Source organism: Eleginops maclovinus, chromosome 5 (assembly GCF_036324505.1).
Source record: "Eleginops maclovinus isolate JMC-PN-2008 ecotype Puerto Natales chromosome 5, JC_Emac_rtc_rv5, whole genome shotgun sequence".
NCBI classification, from domain to species: Eukaryota; Metazoa; Chordata; class Actinopteri; order Perciformes; family Eleginopidae; genus Eleginops; species Eleginops maclovinus.
In genome coordinates, this window is record NC_086353.1 from 12,347,026 (window position 1) to 12,364,338 (window position 17,313).

At 41.5% G+C, this 17,313-nt stretch overlaps 2 protein-coding genes across 5 annotated transcripts in view; both read left to right on the forward strand.

The window, feature by feature from the left end:
• Window positions 1-9,974, forward strand: LOC134865052 (uncharacterized). The gene is made up of 18 exons (XM_063884440.1): window positions 1-345; window positions 988-1,137; window positions 1,518-1,636; window positions 1,718-1,883; window positions 2,800-2,912; window positions 2,997-4,011; window positions 4,174-4,298; window positions 5,442-5,691; window positions 5,924-6,051; window positions 6,153-6,249; window positions 6,370-6,492; window positions 6,749-6,921; window positions 7,352-7,449; window positions 7,936-8,063; window positions 8,274-8,454; window positions 8,640-8,784; window positions 9,283-9,359; window positions 9,712-9,974. The coding sequence occupies exons 2-17, from the start codon at window positions 1,053-1,055 to the stop codon at window positions 9,355-9,357; spliced, it is 3,021 nt and encodes a 1,006-aa protein (XP_063740510.1). The 5' UTR covers window positions 1-345; window positions 988-1,052; the 3' UTR covers window positions 9,358-9,359; window positions 9,712-9,974.
• Window positions 9,975-11,619: 1,645 nt separating this feature from the next.
• The window catches only part of rbfox2 (RNA binding fox-1 homolog 2), a 32,661-nt gene continuing 26,967 nt past the window's right edge, over window positions 11,620-17,313 (forward strand). For all 4 annotated transcript variants that reach the window (XR_010165855.1, XR_010165854.1, XM_063883738.1 and 1 more), the window contains exon 1: window positions 11,620-12,714. Coding sequence is in view for 2 of the 4 variants with exons in the window: in XM_063883738.1 (XP_063739808.1) it covers window positions 12,463-12,714 (252 nt within the window). In the remaining 2 variants the exon portion in view is untranslated. The remainder of the gene's footprint in view (window positions 12,715-17,313) is intronic.

Sequence of the window (17,313 nt, forward strand, 5' to 3'; positions counted from 1 at the left end):
AACAGAGAAGAGGTCATATTACTTTGTTTTTATTTGTTGCAACGCTTTGTTTGTTCACGTTTCAAGGAAGTTTTTCGGTAAGTTTAGGACAAAGAAAGGAAGGTTTACCTGCGTACCAAGTTCATTACAACGACGCCCAGCAGCAGGGCCCAGGTTTGCACAGATCCAACCCACCGGACCTCACTGAGCTTCGGCCTGATTTTGTGGTTTCTCTCGGAGAACCGGACCCACATGTCAGCGCACCGACGCGTCATGACCGCCACTCTTGGACTATCGGAAACATCATAGCGGTTGAAAGGACCTCGAAGTCTGCCTCGAAAGACGAATATCAAGCAGATTTTACAGGTTAAAGACGCCCTATACGTTATTACTTTAAATCATTTAGCAAGTGATGTAGAGTGGGCCTACTGCTGCACATGTGAATTACAAAGTTGTATAAATGTGGCTCCAGAGGCAGTGGCATGAAGAACTGACCTCAAGTAACGTCACTTGAGTCAGCGTCAGCTAGGTTTGGAGGCTGCAAAGTTTTTTTAAAAAAAGGCAAGAGTCTGTGGTCGAGAAATACTGTAAGTGAGTTGAAAATAACTCTGTTGCTCACCATCTCTGTTCGAGGTTAGCAGCTTGAGGCTAAATATGCCGCTACTGAATGAAACACCTGAAACACATTACAGTGGTGGAGTTGCTTTGTTGGTAATGTAGGCCCAAGTTTTTGACCATGAGACCCATTTATCTGAATAATAATTGAAGGATAGACTTAAATATAACCAATGGGGTAACTTATAGGCTATATTGATTCTTAATGTAGTTTCTTTAGATAAATCAGTAATGAAGTCACTGTATTTAAATGTGACTAGTTAAAGGCTAACAAAATAAATAAATAAATAAAACCAACGTTTAAATACTGAGAGCATGTAAAGTGCTTTGACAGGGAGCTGTGAAGTGCAGACTATTCTACAGTATGTTAACATGCTGTTTTATATCCTTTAGGTTTTCATGTGCAGGGAAAGGTGTCTGGCCCCACCTCCAGTCCACATTTCTCTAAGTGGGTGGCTATGAGGCCCTTTCTGAAGTGTGATGATGGTGTCATGACCTTCACCGCCTCTGGAGAAGAATTCACTCACCTGTTGGTGGACAGAGGTAAAATGTATGAAGGTGGTGCACTGCTGTTTGAATGTTTTTCATCTTGGGTGGAATATGAAAATGAACAGCAGAACATATTTTGATGATCTATTTTTTTTTAAATGTACCATTGCTTCAAGTACTCCTATTTTAATTACCTTTCTCTGCTGTTTTCAATTAAATTATAATTTGTTTATCCTGTTCATTGCCAGTAACTAATTAGAGAAGTCTATTACAATTTCCCAGAGTCCTCAAATTGCTAGTTTTGTGAAACCAATGAATGAGATGCATAATTAAAATCAAAGAATATGAAAATCCTCACAATTTAAGGAGATGGCAGATGTTTGGTATTTTGATAAATACATCCAATCCACATTTAAATACATTTTCTCTTACAGGAACAGCTTCTCCAATCTCCCTGTCCCAGTTACCGCCATACTGTGGTTACTTGGTGAAGACGTCCTGGAGTGACCTCGAGATGATGGTGCCTTATGATGCATGTTACATAACACAGGAGGTACCAGCAGCAGCACCTGCATTTCATCTCAACCAGTGATTCTCTTGTCCTGTGTTCACCCCCCCTGTGTGTTTCTCTCAGAATGGCAGTTATGTGCTGCCCATGTTGTGGTGGGGCAGCCCACTGAAGCTCTCCTGTCCCGTGCAAGCGTCCTCCCACTCTGCCCCCTGGGTGTTCTGCTCCCCGTACGGCATGGCATTGCAGATACAGGGGATGGAGCAGGATATACAGATACTGGGAGTTGCGGGTATGTTGGATTAATCGGGGATTAATGCTGAGTTTTCTTACAAAGTACTTGTTTTTGAGTACATGCTTGAATTTTAAATTGTCTTTACTTTGTTTGCCTAGTACTATATATATTAATAATATAATCCACTTAGATAACAAACTAACCCTTTTATTTAATTTGTTCACTGCACATTGTAGAAATTCATTTTTATCTGAAGAATAATTGAGGTCTAGATTTAAATCTGAAAGGGATGTAGCTACATTTAGCTGTGTTTACACCAAACTGTTTTGCTTTTAGTTTCTTTTGTCAGGATTATATTCTTGTCCGCAGTCTTTGAAAAATTATCCATATTTTCATTTTAGGAATTAAAATGGTCATACTTTATGGGTCCACACATTCCCCTAATGAATTATTTTAGACATTTTCCTGAAAAAAATCTGATATGTCAAGGTAAAACAGGCTAGAGTAGGAGATAGTTATTAAGAATCGAAGAATAACACAAATGTTTTATTTAGATCCTTTAAAAAAAAAAAATGTGTACTTAAATATTTGACAGGAATTAAACTAGATGTAACTAACATTAAAAAAAACACATTAACTTCAACTTTTCCTGAAATCACTGCTTATCTTTACAATGTTTTCAATGTGAAATTATGGATTTGTAAAAATAACGAGTGACCGTTTAAATTCTTGCATAAAACTCTACATTCTGTCTCAAGTCATCTCAACAATAGTACCAATATAGTGGAGATATACTGATCTCTAATTCATTATTCATTTTTATTAAAGCGGCCTAATTTAAATTTAGTGAACCAGTAAGGTTATAGAATCCCCCATATTTCCAATACAATACACCAAAGTCTACAGCCCTGAATCTGAACTATTATCGACCTAATGAAACTGTCTCGAAAAACACATGTTCAATGTTTTACAGTAAATGGAGGTTGGGGTCCGCTTGTATCTCAAGAGTGCGCCTACCGTGTCTCCTCCAGTCCTGGGCATTTCGCCTTCTTCATCTCCCACAGTGCTGCTTGTATCACACATGTAGTAAGTTATTTAATGTGAAATGATTACTGTGGTGGGCTGCTGGCTTGTGCTGCTCATATTTTTACGTGATGCTTTTTATTTCAGGGTTATCCTCAGCTCCAGCTTGTATTAGATGATCAGATATACATCCTCTCCTGCCCAGTTAACCCTGAGTTTCCCAACAACCCAGATCCCATTAGCCCTGCAACCACCACCCCTCCTCCTACTACTCCTCATCTTCCTCAGCCTACAACCCAGGAGCATATTGCTCAGCTTCCTCACTTCCCCCATTACCCCTATCCTGGATTCCAGTACCCCCAGCTTCCCCAGGTCTTCCCTCCTGGACCACAACCTGCTCATACCCCTTATCCCACTCCTGGCAGTCCTCCCTGGACTACAACTTCTCCTCCAGTTACCCACCAACCCAAGCATCCAGCAAGTCCTTATTACCCACAGTATTATATTCAGATGCCCTATTATCCTGAACCCACTCCGGCACCAGTGAGCCAGGCACCAGGTCCTCTCACACCCAGCCAGCCATCGCAAAAACCACCTGCGGGAAAACAATACCCTGTCCATCCATTCTATCCTCCCGCTTATTATAATTCGCACCATGATGGACAGTTTTCCGACCCTGCTGTTGGCGTGCAGTTTACTCCTACTTCACATCATACTGCCATCACTAGACCCTCCCCTCTCCCAACTACAATCATTAGGACAATGGTTCCCAAAAAGCCCAACATTCCCAGCTATCCCTTCGATCAGTCTTACCCCCAAAAAAACCTTTATTTCCCACATTTTACAGCTCAGCCGCCTGCCAAAGAGTCGGCTCAGACTGATCAGGAAACTGTGAAACCAGCTACTCAACCCAACACTCAAACGATGTGTGTCCACCCCCCGTATCCCCCGTATCCCTATTACCATCCTCTCTACCCTCCACACCACCGCCTGACTGACCCCCATTATCCAGTGACACATCCTCCAACCACCACTACTATTACTTCTCCTACCACCACAAGTTCTCCAGTTTACCCTAAAGCTGCACCCCATCTCCAGTGTCTGATGGGGACGTTGGTTGTCTTCCTGCCTTTTGCTCACCCAGAATCCATCCAGGTCAGAGGTCAGTGTTTGTGTAAACAAAGGGGCTCTCCGTGTGGGAATGACATGTGGCATTTCAAGTCAGACACCCCAATCAGTGTGCCTGCATCAGCTTTTACTGCTAAAATTAAAGTATATTAATTGCATGTCATATTAACTATCTAACAATCCTTGTTTCTAACAGACGAAATGATGACGTGGCTGTTCGTCTCCAGTGTGTCCCCAGTGTGTAGGTACATGCTGCAGATAGCAGAGGGCTCTGGGGTAATCCTTCACTCTCCTCTGCCTGCCTGCCACAGCCAGCAACAGGTGAGATCTTCCATAATGCCTTGTCTATGCCTGAACATGTCCTCTTTATATAATTGCTTTACTTTAACCATGTCCCTGTTTAGTTTTTTTAAAGGATCTCAATACATTCAGAGCCTTAACAAACAACTATTTGCAATGTAAAGATGTAGAGGAGTGATGTCTACCTGAGCAGAGAATGAAGTCTCCCTCTGTGGGTTTGTAATCTGAGCTTCTCTGTTCTTTGCTTGCATAGCCAGTCCTGCTGCGCTTCGCCATGTTGACAGCTGTACGAGGCCATCCCTTTAATCATAGATATGCTCTGAATATTGTATTCAGAACCTTTTTAAATAAATGTTTTTTTTAATGTCGTTTAGGAATCTAATGACAATATAACCATTTGGGGGAATTATTTGTATCTTTTTGAAGTCCCTAATGAAATGGCTTTGTTTGTGCCTTGATGAAATCAGGATTAATTTAAGAAAAACATTTGAGATGCTCAAGGGTTCAAAGTAGTTCTTGGACATCACAAAGTCTTAGTGACAGGTGTGTAGGATCAACAATTCTTGACTTGCAATGAAGAGTGAAAGTCCTGTTCTTCCCTCTGGTGAAGGTGTTTTTTGGTCCCAAAAAAGAAAATGGTAAAAATTGTCAAGACTTTACATCTGTAATAAGAATTAGACGAACCAGAGAAAGATGTAATTGTGTCGAAGAGGTCATGAGCTGTCCTGTGAGTGTTTATTTGTGGTGGGGATTTTATTACACATTATTATATTGTGTAGTGTTTCATATGCCTCAACAAAGTCCAAAACAATGACACCACAAAGTACAAAATTAGATTGCTGATGCTGGTGGTTTTTTCCTCTTTGGTTGTCATTACAGCGATTTATGACACCAATCCTGCTTGTATAATACAGACCAGCAGCTTTTTCCTCAGTCAGCGGCTCAAATTTACGATTTATCCCATATGGAACATATGCGGCATTAGCTCTGCATGCTTTTGTATGTGGTAGTGTTTTTTTATGTTCTGTGCAGCAAAACTGGTACGAATTCATTCATTTTGTGAGTTGAGCTCAGCTTATAGGCTCTATTTTTAAATGCAGTAGGAAAGGAAACCATGCGTGGTGTGGTGGCTTATACTGACTTTATTGATCTGTTTTTCTTTAGACTCCCACAACTATTTCCTTACCTCTGATGTTTTGGGACCTTTCCATGGGGCAGTATAGGACTCTGGACCTGCAATGTCCGTATCAAACTGCCCCTCCTGCTGTAGTTACCCCATTAGTGTTTCCTACCCCACCCAGCACCGCCAAGGTCAGCCCGCTCCCTGTTGTCCCAAAGCCTAAAGTCTTCTGCTCCTCCCATGAGATGGCTGTGGAGCTCGCCTCCGGTCCCATCTCAGGAATTTATGTTAAAGGTATGTGTGTGTGTATGTTGGAGGTGCATATGGTTGCCATCAGGTCTGCATGACTTGAATTGGTTCAGGGGGGCCTCTCTGGTTTACAGTTAAATGAGGAAAAGGTAGGCTTAGGTTTTTGTTTTGACTTGGCTGTATTTAATTCTTGCTGCCTTGCCATGCTGAGAGCTATAATTGTGCCATTTTAAGGTCTACACAAAAACACAATTGTATTGCACATGTACTTCTTCAGACATCAAAGGGAACCAGATGATCCTTCAGGATGCCCCAAAGGACTGTGGGTATTCTGCAAGAAAAGGCAAAGATGGCAAAATCCTTTTGCGTCTGGAATTGCGCTCACGCTGCCACATGAGTGTGCAGGCAAGTATTGACACAGCTTTCAAACTGAGCTCATGACCTTTTGTTTAATTGAGCATTTGCTGTGCCCATTTAACTCTTGTATAAACATTTTTCACTAAAAGGGTAAACTGTACATCATCACTGTCGTCTACATGACGCTAAATGGGCGACGGGAGGCTCGGCTTTCCTGTCCAGTTGTCATCCCAGGGTCTGGACAAGGTAAATGGATTTTATGTTTACACCTCTGAAAGGCTATTCAATTTGCCAAAGGGTGTTTTTTCCTAGCCATTCACAGTTATTTTAACTGATGCAGCTGACATTTGTCGTGCTGTCCCTCAGAGTGCAACCTTCCCATCGAACAGCGTCTCCCCTGCGGACCCCGCTCTGTATCCCAGCGACAGTGCCTCTCCATGGGCTGCTGCTTCAGCAAGTTCCCCCCTGCCTGCTACTACCCCATGGATGGTGAGTAGTTTGTGTCCCGTTGGCATTTCCAGGCCACTTAGCTGAGTACAGTTTAGCTTTTTTGTGTGTGTGTAATTATTATCTATACAGCAGCTGGATGTTTAAAGAGGCATATTTAGGGCCAGTTTGGCATCTTTCAAACTGGAATGAGAAAAGGGTATAAATACCTTGGGTCTCATTATCAACTGCCTCCTGAGATTACTGACCTTTTGTTCATCTGACCTTTACATGACTGCATGTTTGTGTCCTCCTCCAGAATGCACTATTGACCGCCACTTTGTCTTCTCCGTGCCGGCCTCTCTCACGGACCCCCCTCTTACCCCCGCCATGCTTGTCGCTGCTGGGAACTACACCTGCAAACCTGAGAGAGTAACTTCCGACTATGCCTTGTTCAAGATCCCAATGGACGGCTGTGGGACACACAGATTAGTATGCTTTTATGAATGAAAGTCTTTTTAAGTTTACAAAGAACCTGAGTAGTATATGCATGTCTGGACTATTGATTTCACTAAATATTATATTGATTAAAGGACTTCTCTGGTGATATTATTATTATTATTATTATTATTATTATTACTGTTACTGTATTTATATCCAAATAAACTAGTTACTAGAAGAGCGCTCCAAAGCTTAACGTGTCCATACGTGGCTCATGCTGCACCTTTTCACTGGTCTCATGATGATTGGGCGAGTAGCTTTGCATTATCCTTCTGACAAAAACAGATCCAAAAACTTTTTTTTGGATCTGTTAAAATAGGTAAAAATAATCTGATCCTATACACGTTTCCTGTGTTGCCTTACTGATCCTGGAAAATTAGTATTTATTAATGTCCAAATCATAAATGACGTGTCCTGACAGATGGCGGGAAAAACTGTGATCTACATGGTAGAGATCGTAAACAAGGTTCAGACACTCAGCCTCAACTACGGCACCATCACAAGGGATTCTCCTGTCAGGTTGGACCATGTTGCTTTTTATTATTAGAGTGAAAGTTACCTGAGTTTTGCATTTTGTTTTGACCAAATGCCAAAAAATAGATTTTACTTATTGCTTGAACTATTGTCAGTTTCACTAAACTCTTTCAATAACAAACAAAAGTTGTGAAGATGGGACACGTCATCTTTTAAGTTAATGGAGCAAACTTCTCTGTCATATCCAGCAGTTATGGAGAAACATTATCATTGATTTTGAAAGTTTTGTTTGTGTCCACCTGATAAATCTAAGCCCAGTATGTATCCCTCTTTTAGTTTTTTGGTCCGTTTTTAAACTCTTGAAATAATTGTCTGGTTCTTGTGTGGCTAAATGCTCCGCTATGTTCACTAGCCAGTCCAATGGCCTGCCATGTAATCGAAGCGCTTCTGGTTTAATTCCAGCTTGGGGAAATTGACAAAAACATAAACAGAAGAATGATTTATATGTATTAAGCTCTGTCTCATTTTCAGGTTGTTGGTGGAGTGCAGGATTATGCCTGGCACCGTTCTGAGTGTGAGCTACTTGGTTAAAACTCCCAGTCTGGGACCTGATGTTCAGACACAGGGAATATTTGGAGTCCAGCTCAGGATTGCCAAAGGTAGGTGTCGTTAGTTAAATACTTACAACAGCTTTGTACAGTTAATAACTTCTAATATTGTGCTATTGTGTCTCTGGACACAGGAATAACATATATAATTGTATCATTTGCTTCAAACATATCCTGATCGGTTGTATGAGAAATAGCATGGTGTGAAGTTTGGTTCTCGTATAACATCCTTCCACTCAAACCAACCTCCTCTCGTCCCAGACGCCCAGTACAGCAGCTTCCACCCTCAGTATCACCAGCCCCTGCAGATGCTGCTGGGGAGACCCCTCTACCTTGAAGTGCGGCTCCTCAACGCCCCGGATCCCAGTTTGGTGCTGCTGGTGAACTTCTGTGTGGCCTACCCCCGCTCTGGGAAGGCTATTTGGATGCTGCTTTACAACGGGTATGTCCAAAGATCTGTCAGCAGAACATCAACAACTAAATATTGAGGAAAGGCTTACTGACACTTGCCACAAATAAAGATTCACTGCACACAAATATCACATTTTGAAGTGCGTTTCACTGACATAACAGGGAAGATCAGGGAAGTATAATTGTGATACCTAATGATGCAATATCACTCCATAGGTGTCCCAACCCCTTGGATCCAGCCCTGCAGCAAGCTGTTCTCTCTGATCCTAAGCCACCCTCTCCTCAGGCTCAGACCCGCCGCTTCACCATCAGCACCTTCCAGTTCCTCCCTGACGGCGACATCAAGGACCCGGACGAAGAGGTACGCATAAGCAGAGACCATTTCAATCACTTTTGGCAGGAGAACAAATATGCGTATTTCACCAAATGTCTCACAATGCTTTTAAGCCCACTTCCCCTATAGTTTGTATGTTTTCGAGCAATGGAAAACCTTTAAAACGTTCAGCTGTCTACCTAGGGTGCTTGGGCATCAATGTAGTTTTATCTTAGAGTGGCTGTTGGCATCGGACCTTTTATTCTAGATGTCTTTATTCTGGGGAGAAAATAAATGTAATGTAAAATGATATGGCTGCGTGCCATTTATCATGGGCATTAAGTAGATGGAGAATGAAACCATTGACAGCTGTATCTCTAAATCTCCTAAATCAGCATTCATTGCAAGGACATGTAGCAAGGCCATGTTGTAAACTGCAAAGTATGGCCAAATCTCAATTGGTAGCAGCTGTTATTCATAGTATGCTGCACACTCTCGGGACTGGACTCGCATCCAAATCCTGCTCTTCTATCCCCTCCCTCTCAGATCTACTTCATGTGTTCGACTGAAATCTGCTCGCCACGGGATGGGCCTTGTGTCGAGGGATGCTTCGGCCAGTGACGGTGAGGAAAATGAGCACTCTTTCCTCATATCACCCACCACGCACTTAGAGAACTTTGAAGATCATATGAAAACACACATGAAGAAGCTCCATTACAACCCTTCTCACTGAATACCGCCTGAGAGCTTGAAGTAGCTGCAGTTCTACTTGACAGCAGGGCAATGATTTAGTAATGAGAAGAGTTTTTAATTATTTATCAAGACTGATCCATTTCCTGTTTTTCAGTAATGACATAGAAGGCAATTAAAGGTGGTGGAGATGATGGTCATGATTATGACCTGATATGCACTACTTGTTCATGTAAAAATGTTATTGTTCTATACTGAACACAAATACGCTCTTCTCCTTTTCAGTTCTGGACATCACTTGTTCAACCACCAATAAAAGCTCTCAAAGGACTGACTGAGTGTGTGTTTGTGCCTGACCTTGCAGCCACTAGGTTTTACAGCAGGAAGTGGCACCCGCACAAATACAGGGAGGCAGTATTTTTTACATAAACATGGTTGAGACTTGGAATGCTGTGCTGTTCTGCCCTTTAATGTACAGGTTATCTTCAGCAAAATGTTGGAGCAAGTTAACTAAAGGCTTTGCTATTAACCAGTGTTCTGTAAACAAGGTAGACGACAACAACTGATGCAAAGAATACTATTTTCAATCATCAGAATAAATGAATACTTCCTGGCAAAACGTGCGAGTTGGTTTTAAGGTTCTAATAGGACTATTCAGTCAGTTGAATAAGTTTTAAAAGGTATTGGACCACCCGAAGAGCAGTTCTGTAGTATACATGTTTCTCATAAGGCTGTAACAGCTGCTAAGCTGAGCTAAAACAGTTGGAAACAGCTGGCCTGGTCTTCTGCCTATCATCACCTCTGAAGCCTAAACAAAGCAATTTGTCTTTGAATGTAGGAGTGGATCCAAATGATTAGGCAGATATACACATTGTTTTTCCCTTTATGGAAACGCCATTGGTGGAAGTCTGCGTCATCCAACAGCCATTCTAGTTAAAAAATAGCCAATATGTTGTTTGTTAAAGAACCAAAGTATCAAATTGTTGCCTATTTGATTTACAGGGTGGCAAGGAATGGAAAGTCACAGCTCCGTGAAAAGAAATAGTCCCTCAAATACTGCTAGTAAAAGCACAAATTGTCCTTTTTAAAAGTGCTGCTAAGTGGATCATGTTTTCTTTGTAGAAAAAATGATAGCTTTCCCCCTCACTCCCAGGCTTTATGCAAAGCTTAGCAGATGATCTCCTGGCTGTAACTTCAAATTGATCAAACAAAATGTGAGTGATCTTTTCTTCTAACCCAGAAAAAGCACCTGCACTTTTTCAAAAAGGCTGTTTTAAGCTAACTTTGTAAGGGAGAAAGGAGGCTGCACAATATCCATATAATTGTTTATTTCTCTTTCCAGGGATACGTTTCCATCTACAATATCTTTCTCAGGCAAGAGGAACTAGAGACACACAAATCAAGTGTTTATTTGCAGACAATGTGTGACTTTCTTACTACCCTGCAGTTAAGCATTTTGTGCCTGAATATGAGCATGAACACAAATACTGGGACCTTGGCATATCCAACATAAGATTGGTGTTATAATTAGGGGAGGCTTACCCATTTCATGCTCAAGTCAAATGGGAGACTTTTGAAATCATATTTTGCTTGTGTTAGGCCTATAATTTGTTACAGCAAATTGCGTTTGAAGTATTTGCTTCCCATGGTAGCCTTTGACCACTGGGTGTCATCCAAGCAATAAAAATGCCAGAGGAACATAAGGTACTCCATGCTGCATGACTCACAGCTGTGCTAGTGTGAAGACCTTGGCCTATTGGTTGTGTAATGAGTTAGGAATGAAATCTTCTAGAGCTGGACTTGATAAGCCCAGGCTCTGTTATTCTGCCATGTAATGTGACCACCAAAAAAAACAAGATTTAAAAAAATTAGGTGAACTCAGTTTCATTTAAATATATTATTGAAATGATGTACCGGTAAAAGCGAAATGAACACTTGATTTAAAGGTTTAGGTTTGTTCTGTGACAGCGTGGTCGTATCACTGCCATAAGACCCCCCCCCCCCCCCCCCCCCCCCCCATCACACACACACCTCCCCTCCGTGAAATGTATGGAAGCACTGCGGCACACTGCGTGTATTCTGCAGGCTGCATGGCTGCCTGGCTCAGCGTTCAAAGGGAGAGCGGAAGATAGGAGGAGGGGAAGGACTAAACCAAGAGGGGAGGAGGGAGGGAGGACAATTTCCTTTCTGTAACACACACGCTACAAGATCACACCGGGAAAACGAGAGAGGAAAGAAAATTATAGGCGAGAGAGAGGAGGAAGGAAACACCGCAGCACCTCCGTCCGTTTGGTTGCTGTTTTTTGGGGGGTTGAAATCGTATCTTCTTTTCACGCAGACTTGCGGACTAACATGGGGGGAAGAGAGCGCTCCTGACGCGGATTGACTTTCAGAGAACCTTTGCTCTTTGGTGCAAGTCTGTGGCTAATAGGCAGGGAGGACATGTTGAGGTTTTTTTCGTCTTGAGGTTGCCGTAGGATGTTGATGTGCTCTTAAAAAACAGACGGCTCCTCGTAGAGAAACAAGACGAGGCCAAATGGAAATTGGGCGGTAGGTTATGCTCACGAGCCATTGTTTTAATCCGTGTTTATTTAATTGGCGTGTTGTGATCTGAAATAACGTAGGCCTCTTAGGCAGCCCTGCAGTAAATAAATACACGGTCAGCAAACGTGATACAAAGCTGAAAATTAACCCGACAAACCTGGTGGTATTTTAGGGGGACATGTTTGGATTGAGACACTCTGTTTTGCAGTAAGGTTAAAACAGCGTTTAAGAGCGTTCTGGTTTTTTTTAAACAAACGCGGTGGATGAATTACATTCTTAAACCAGAGAGCCAAAACATTTAAACTCTTCAGGGGGGTCATACAAACGCCCAGTACAGAATACAGTAGAGGCTAATTTGCATCATTATTGGACTATTTTATCTGCAGTGGAACACCTTCCACAAACTGACTTTTAGCACAAAGGTGCACACGATTAGGCAGTCTATTTCACCCCCAGTTTAGCAAAAGACAGGGGACAAACGAAGATTTTTAAATGTTAATGTCTACCGACGTTGCATCCATCATGCTGCCTGTGTCCCGGGGTCTCATGGACCGGGATAGAGAGCTGGACTCCATGGCCGGGGTGCACCCCAACGCCGGCGGCCCTCCTGCGGTTGTCCGGGGCATGAAGCGCGGAGACCCGGAGCCCGACGGACAGACAGCGGCTGCTCTTGTGGACTCGACCGGGGCGGAGTGCAAGCGTCCCCGGATCGACGGCTCGGGAGGTATTGGCGAGGTTGGCCAGGTGAGGAGGATACTCTTTTGTCCAAATACAGTAATGCAGGCACGACTTCTGGGGCAAAAGACAAGCGTGGTGCAATGATATCTTGGGTATTTTAAAGTGAATATCTATTTCCTATGTTTAAGTTGTAATCTGTTCATAGTTGCAGCAGAAAGGCCACCGTAGACTCAGTCCATTAGCAGCACTGCAGGACATACCACCACATTTCACAGCTGTACATGACTACATGCTGATGATTCAATTTTACCAGGGGGTTGCAATAGTAAGCATTTAATCAATGGTGCTCACTTGGCTGTTTAGCTACACAATAGCCTTGTAGCTTCTTGTAAACCAATTTCAGAGGACTTAACAATGCCTTTGCACAATTAATATACACCATGCCGTTCTGATTATTGTCTTTATGTGCGTAGTCTACCAAATATCCTGTTACCTAAGGTTAAATAGAAATTCCAATAGTCCAGAGTATCAATTTGTTACATCACATGAAGTTTTTTTTATGCATTTCTGTTTTAAGAATGTAAATACAGCCCAGGGAGTCTCTGCTGAGGATGGAGAATGTAAACAAACGTGGCCTTTCTATTATGCAAAAAACCCTCTGCCATGTGGCATCATGGGACAACATTTGGTTTAAAATGTAAATTGCTGTCAGTGTTTGCTTGTGTGATCTTTGAGGAAGGGGAGTGGACAGGAGGGGCTACTCGAAGTAAACAAATGCCTCCAGTTTTATTAGAGGCCAAACAGCCCACACCTAATCAACCTAATTACCTTGAATGTCAGACCCCTGCTTTTATCAACAACACTGCTGCAGTGTTTTGCCTCTCGGTCTGTGCTTGAATCAGCAAAAGTGATGGACTCTCTTAACCTATTTTCTTAAAATGTCAGTAAAATCAATTTGCAGGTTTTCTCCCTTTTTTGAAGCCCAACAATGGTGAAATACTTCTTAATGGAGCACTGTAGGAGGATGTCCTGGACATCATAAAGGTGTATTTTTTAGGGTGAGGCACTCTATTGGAAAATGGAAAGCTATTTCTTTGCCATTGAAAGCTCTAGTAATGGAGGTGAAGTGGCCTGTTTGCCTCTGTGTGGAAAACTAAACGGCTGGCTTTACATCCTCATGCTGTTGGTGAGTGCTGACAGACAGGCTTAGGAAGGTAATGCACTTAGAAACAGATGTGAGTGGAAGAGTGCGTATGCTTGTTTGTGTGCGGGTAGAGAGACGTACAGATCAATAGCTTCAACCCCTAAAATGTATTGAATGTGAGCTAGCTGGACAATCCGGAAATGAGAGTGGGAGAGATGCCTCCCTCCCTTCCACCCCCTCTCTCAGTTGGTGCAGGAACAGATTTGCCCTATCACTGGCAGTAAAGAGGCTTTGTTTCCAGCTAATGGGATCACATCTCATACTGGAGGGGGCATTATAACCACACTGATCCTGTGATCCTTATCTAAGGCAAAGGGGTTTATACAACACACATGCACAAATGCAAACGCATACATTGGTATGATCCAGTTAAAGATTATTTATGTTTTTTACTTATGAAATTAAACTAACTTTCCTATTGGAAGGACCAAAAATGTGCTGTTTCCAGCTTATCAAATATGAAGATATCCTGTTTTTAATTGTTACTATTTAACTGTAATTTGAATATATGTTGGACTTACTCAACTTAATTGTGCTGTGCGTTTTCCCTAAAGTGTTATTGACGATTCATCAAGAAGATGCCACCTCAGGGAAACTATAATTGACAATGTATAGATTAAATGATTCATTGATTTAATTGATGCAATATGATGAATATACTTGTCAGTTGAGACCCTCATTTTAATGCTTCATGCTTCTAAAGACTGGCATTCACTTTGTCAGCTCAGCTTTGAGGTTTTAAAATATACCCGTTTGTGTACAGTTAAACACTTTGATATATTTTTATACCCCATAACAGGCTGACTCCATCGATATTCAAGAAGCCAATTGGGTTGAGTGACGTTTAATTTTCCTACTTTAAATCGTGCTTTCAAAGAGGCATCTATAAAAATGCACACTAGCTCTTTATGTAAAGCTAATCTTCAGAGGGGCATAAAAAGATGGAAAATGTTACAGCAAACAGTTTCCTGGCACTCACAAAGAACCATGTGTACTTTCCTCCATCCCTATTCCATTTTGAATTTAATAACGGTATCACGGCACAAGTTGAACTCTGACTTGTAACTGAGGCCAACACAACGGGGTCTGGTTGTGATATAAACCATTTGTAACACTGCAGTCCAATAATGGGATCTTTCCCATTTGGCTGTTGACACTGCTGTTTTTCTCATTAGGGGCATGATGTCAACACAAAGCGGGGGTGGAAATGCTCTGTCGAGTCAAATCTGCAAAGTTTTCGCAGAGCAGCAGTGCATATATAAATCATTGCAGCATGCAGTGGATGACTGAATGCTCAGCTAATACGGGCGAATAAATAGCACTAAGCGCATTCAACAGTACAGGTTTAAATGTTTATGGCTGCTCATAGAAATTAGCTGCTGTGCTGACCTCCTGCCATGGACACTGTGCCTATCCAATAGTATAGATTTTAAATGAATATTAATCTATCTGCTGCACAGGCCACCAGCGGGAGTTCTCCCAATAAAAATAACCCCACATTTTGCATTCCAGTGCTGCTCTGGGGAAGTCCTGCGTTTTACCAGATGGCAGGGGTTTCATAACATAACATTCATAACTCTGCATCTCCATCTCGAGTAAGGTTTGGGGAAATTTTGAAAGTAGGTTGTCCTCTTCAATATCCATCTGCCTTTCTGCTGAGTGGCTCATGTTTTGTTGCCACTCCGGGGCTCTCTCTAACCTAATAAGGTCTTGCCTGGGGTGACAGCGGCGAGGACAAATGACTTGATTCGGACATTTATGTTGTTGGATCACCCCTCTGCACTTTCATCTCAGCCCTGGCACTGAAATAGAAGAAAAAAGTCTCCAAGAAAAATGAACTCTTGCTCTTAGTTAGGAATATTTATTTAGTTTTCGGGACCCTGTTTTTATGTGATAAATTGACACCAGACTGGATTATGTTGGAGAGAGAGAAGCCTTCGTGTTTAGTTGCTCCGCTGGCAGACAGATTGGATGTGCTTTAAGTGTAGCTATCCTCACTTGTCAATTATAATTAAGTGATTTGTTACCCTACAGTGATGATTATGATGCTGTTTATATGCTTATACTTAATCATGTTAATTTGGATCTAAAGCTTCATCCATGCTTAATTTGTAATGATCTTTTGTTTTATATTTGGACAAAAACAATATATATTTGGGCTGGATATCACTGGCTGATCCTTGTACTTTTCAATAAAATATTTGCTGGCAGATCGACATTTTAATGTAATAAATATATAGATCCTCCAAGCAATATAATGAGTTAATGAAAATAAGTGAAGTCAATATTCAAATATGTTGCTGATTCACTAGTTGTTTAATTTTTGTATTTATTTATGGGCAAATGAACCTTTTCCAGCCCTTTTTTGTAATGTGAAAATTAACTCTTTATTTTAACAAACATGACAGGTTCATTTAAACATAATTGATTTTATTTGATCTGGAAACAAGGACATTAACTTGGGTTCTACCTTTTTTTTTAAAGCAGATTTGGTTAACTTAAAGCAAAACAACTTTAAGAAAAACTACACATAATTATTTGTAGCAGTGCATAATTAACATATTGTACTGTAGAGCCCTATGCTCATCAAATCAGGGATTCACTGATTGACCTTTTTCAGACCTAATACCCATTATTAAATGAATAACGTATGTACCGCATTGTATGCAAGCAGCTTGGAATATTCTTATGTAATAAGGAAACGGGTGTGATTTCAACATGATTTTCATATGATTGTAAAGCAAGATCTGAAGAAAAGGTTTAAATGTCCTGAATTGTTATCTATAAAAATATTGAAACCCAATACCACATAGCCTATTGTCACCAAAACCTCATACAGCTATTTGAGTCCTCGTCAGACTGATGTCCGATATCAGTATCTAATTTCAAACAGAAATGTAATAAATGCCAGATGAAATATAAAAATAAACACCAGACATTTCTTTATATAGTCATCACCCTGGTCCCAAAAAGTCCAGCTCAGACTCAGATGTTATTGTAATGATGTTGTTATGGAATAATCATGGAGCGTGATCATAATAGGCAATTATGTTGTGCAGTAAATAATTACATGCAAATGCTAATCTTCCCCAATCAGGTCTGAAATAAATGTGGCGTTTAAAATAACAGCTTTATCTTAACATGCAGATCAGCACAGTGCACCAGTAGATTGGTGTGTGTGTGTGTGTGTGTGTGTGATGCCCAGCCGATACTGCTATATGGTGATTACTGTGGCACAACTGTCAAGCTAAAAAAAAATATCCTCCTCGTCTGCAGCCAACACCGCCCTGAAAAAGCATGTATAGGTTTACTTCAGAAAGTCAGAGGCATGTGAAGTACATTAAACTTCAGATCATCGGCCGACTGTTTGGAGGCTTAGCACATAAGTGCTCTGTGGATGAAATGGATTCACATCCTCCTGAGTGTGTGGAGTGCCCTGCTTTGCAGTTAGGTAGGATGAC

Bases quoted from the DNA above. Each gene is read 5' to 3' on its own strand.
- LOC134865052 (XM_063884440.1), top strand. From the start codon at position 1,053: ATGAGGCCCTTTCTGAAGTGTGATGATGGTGTCATGACCTTCACCGCC. The intron at 4,012-4,173 runs GTCAGTGTTTGT...TGTTTCTAACAG, and splicing joins AGAATCCATCCAGGTCAGAG to ACGAAATGATGACGTGGCTG. The intron at 6,493-6,748 runs GTGAGTAGTTTG...GTCCTCCTCCAG, and splicing joins CTGCTACTACCCCATGGATG to AATGCACTATTGACCGCCAC.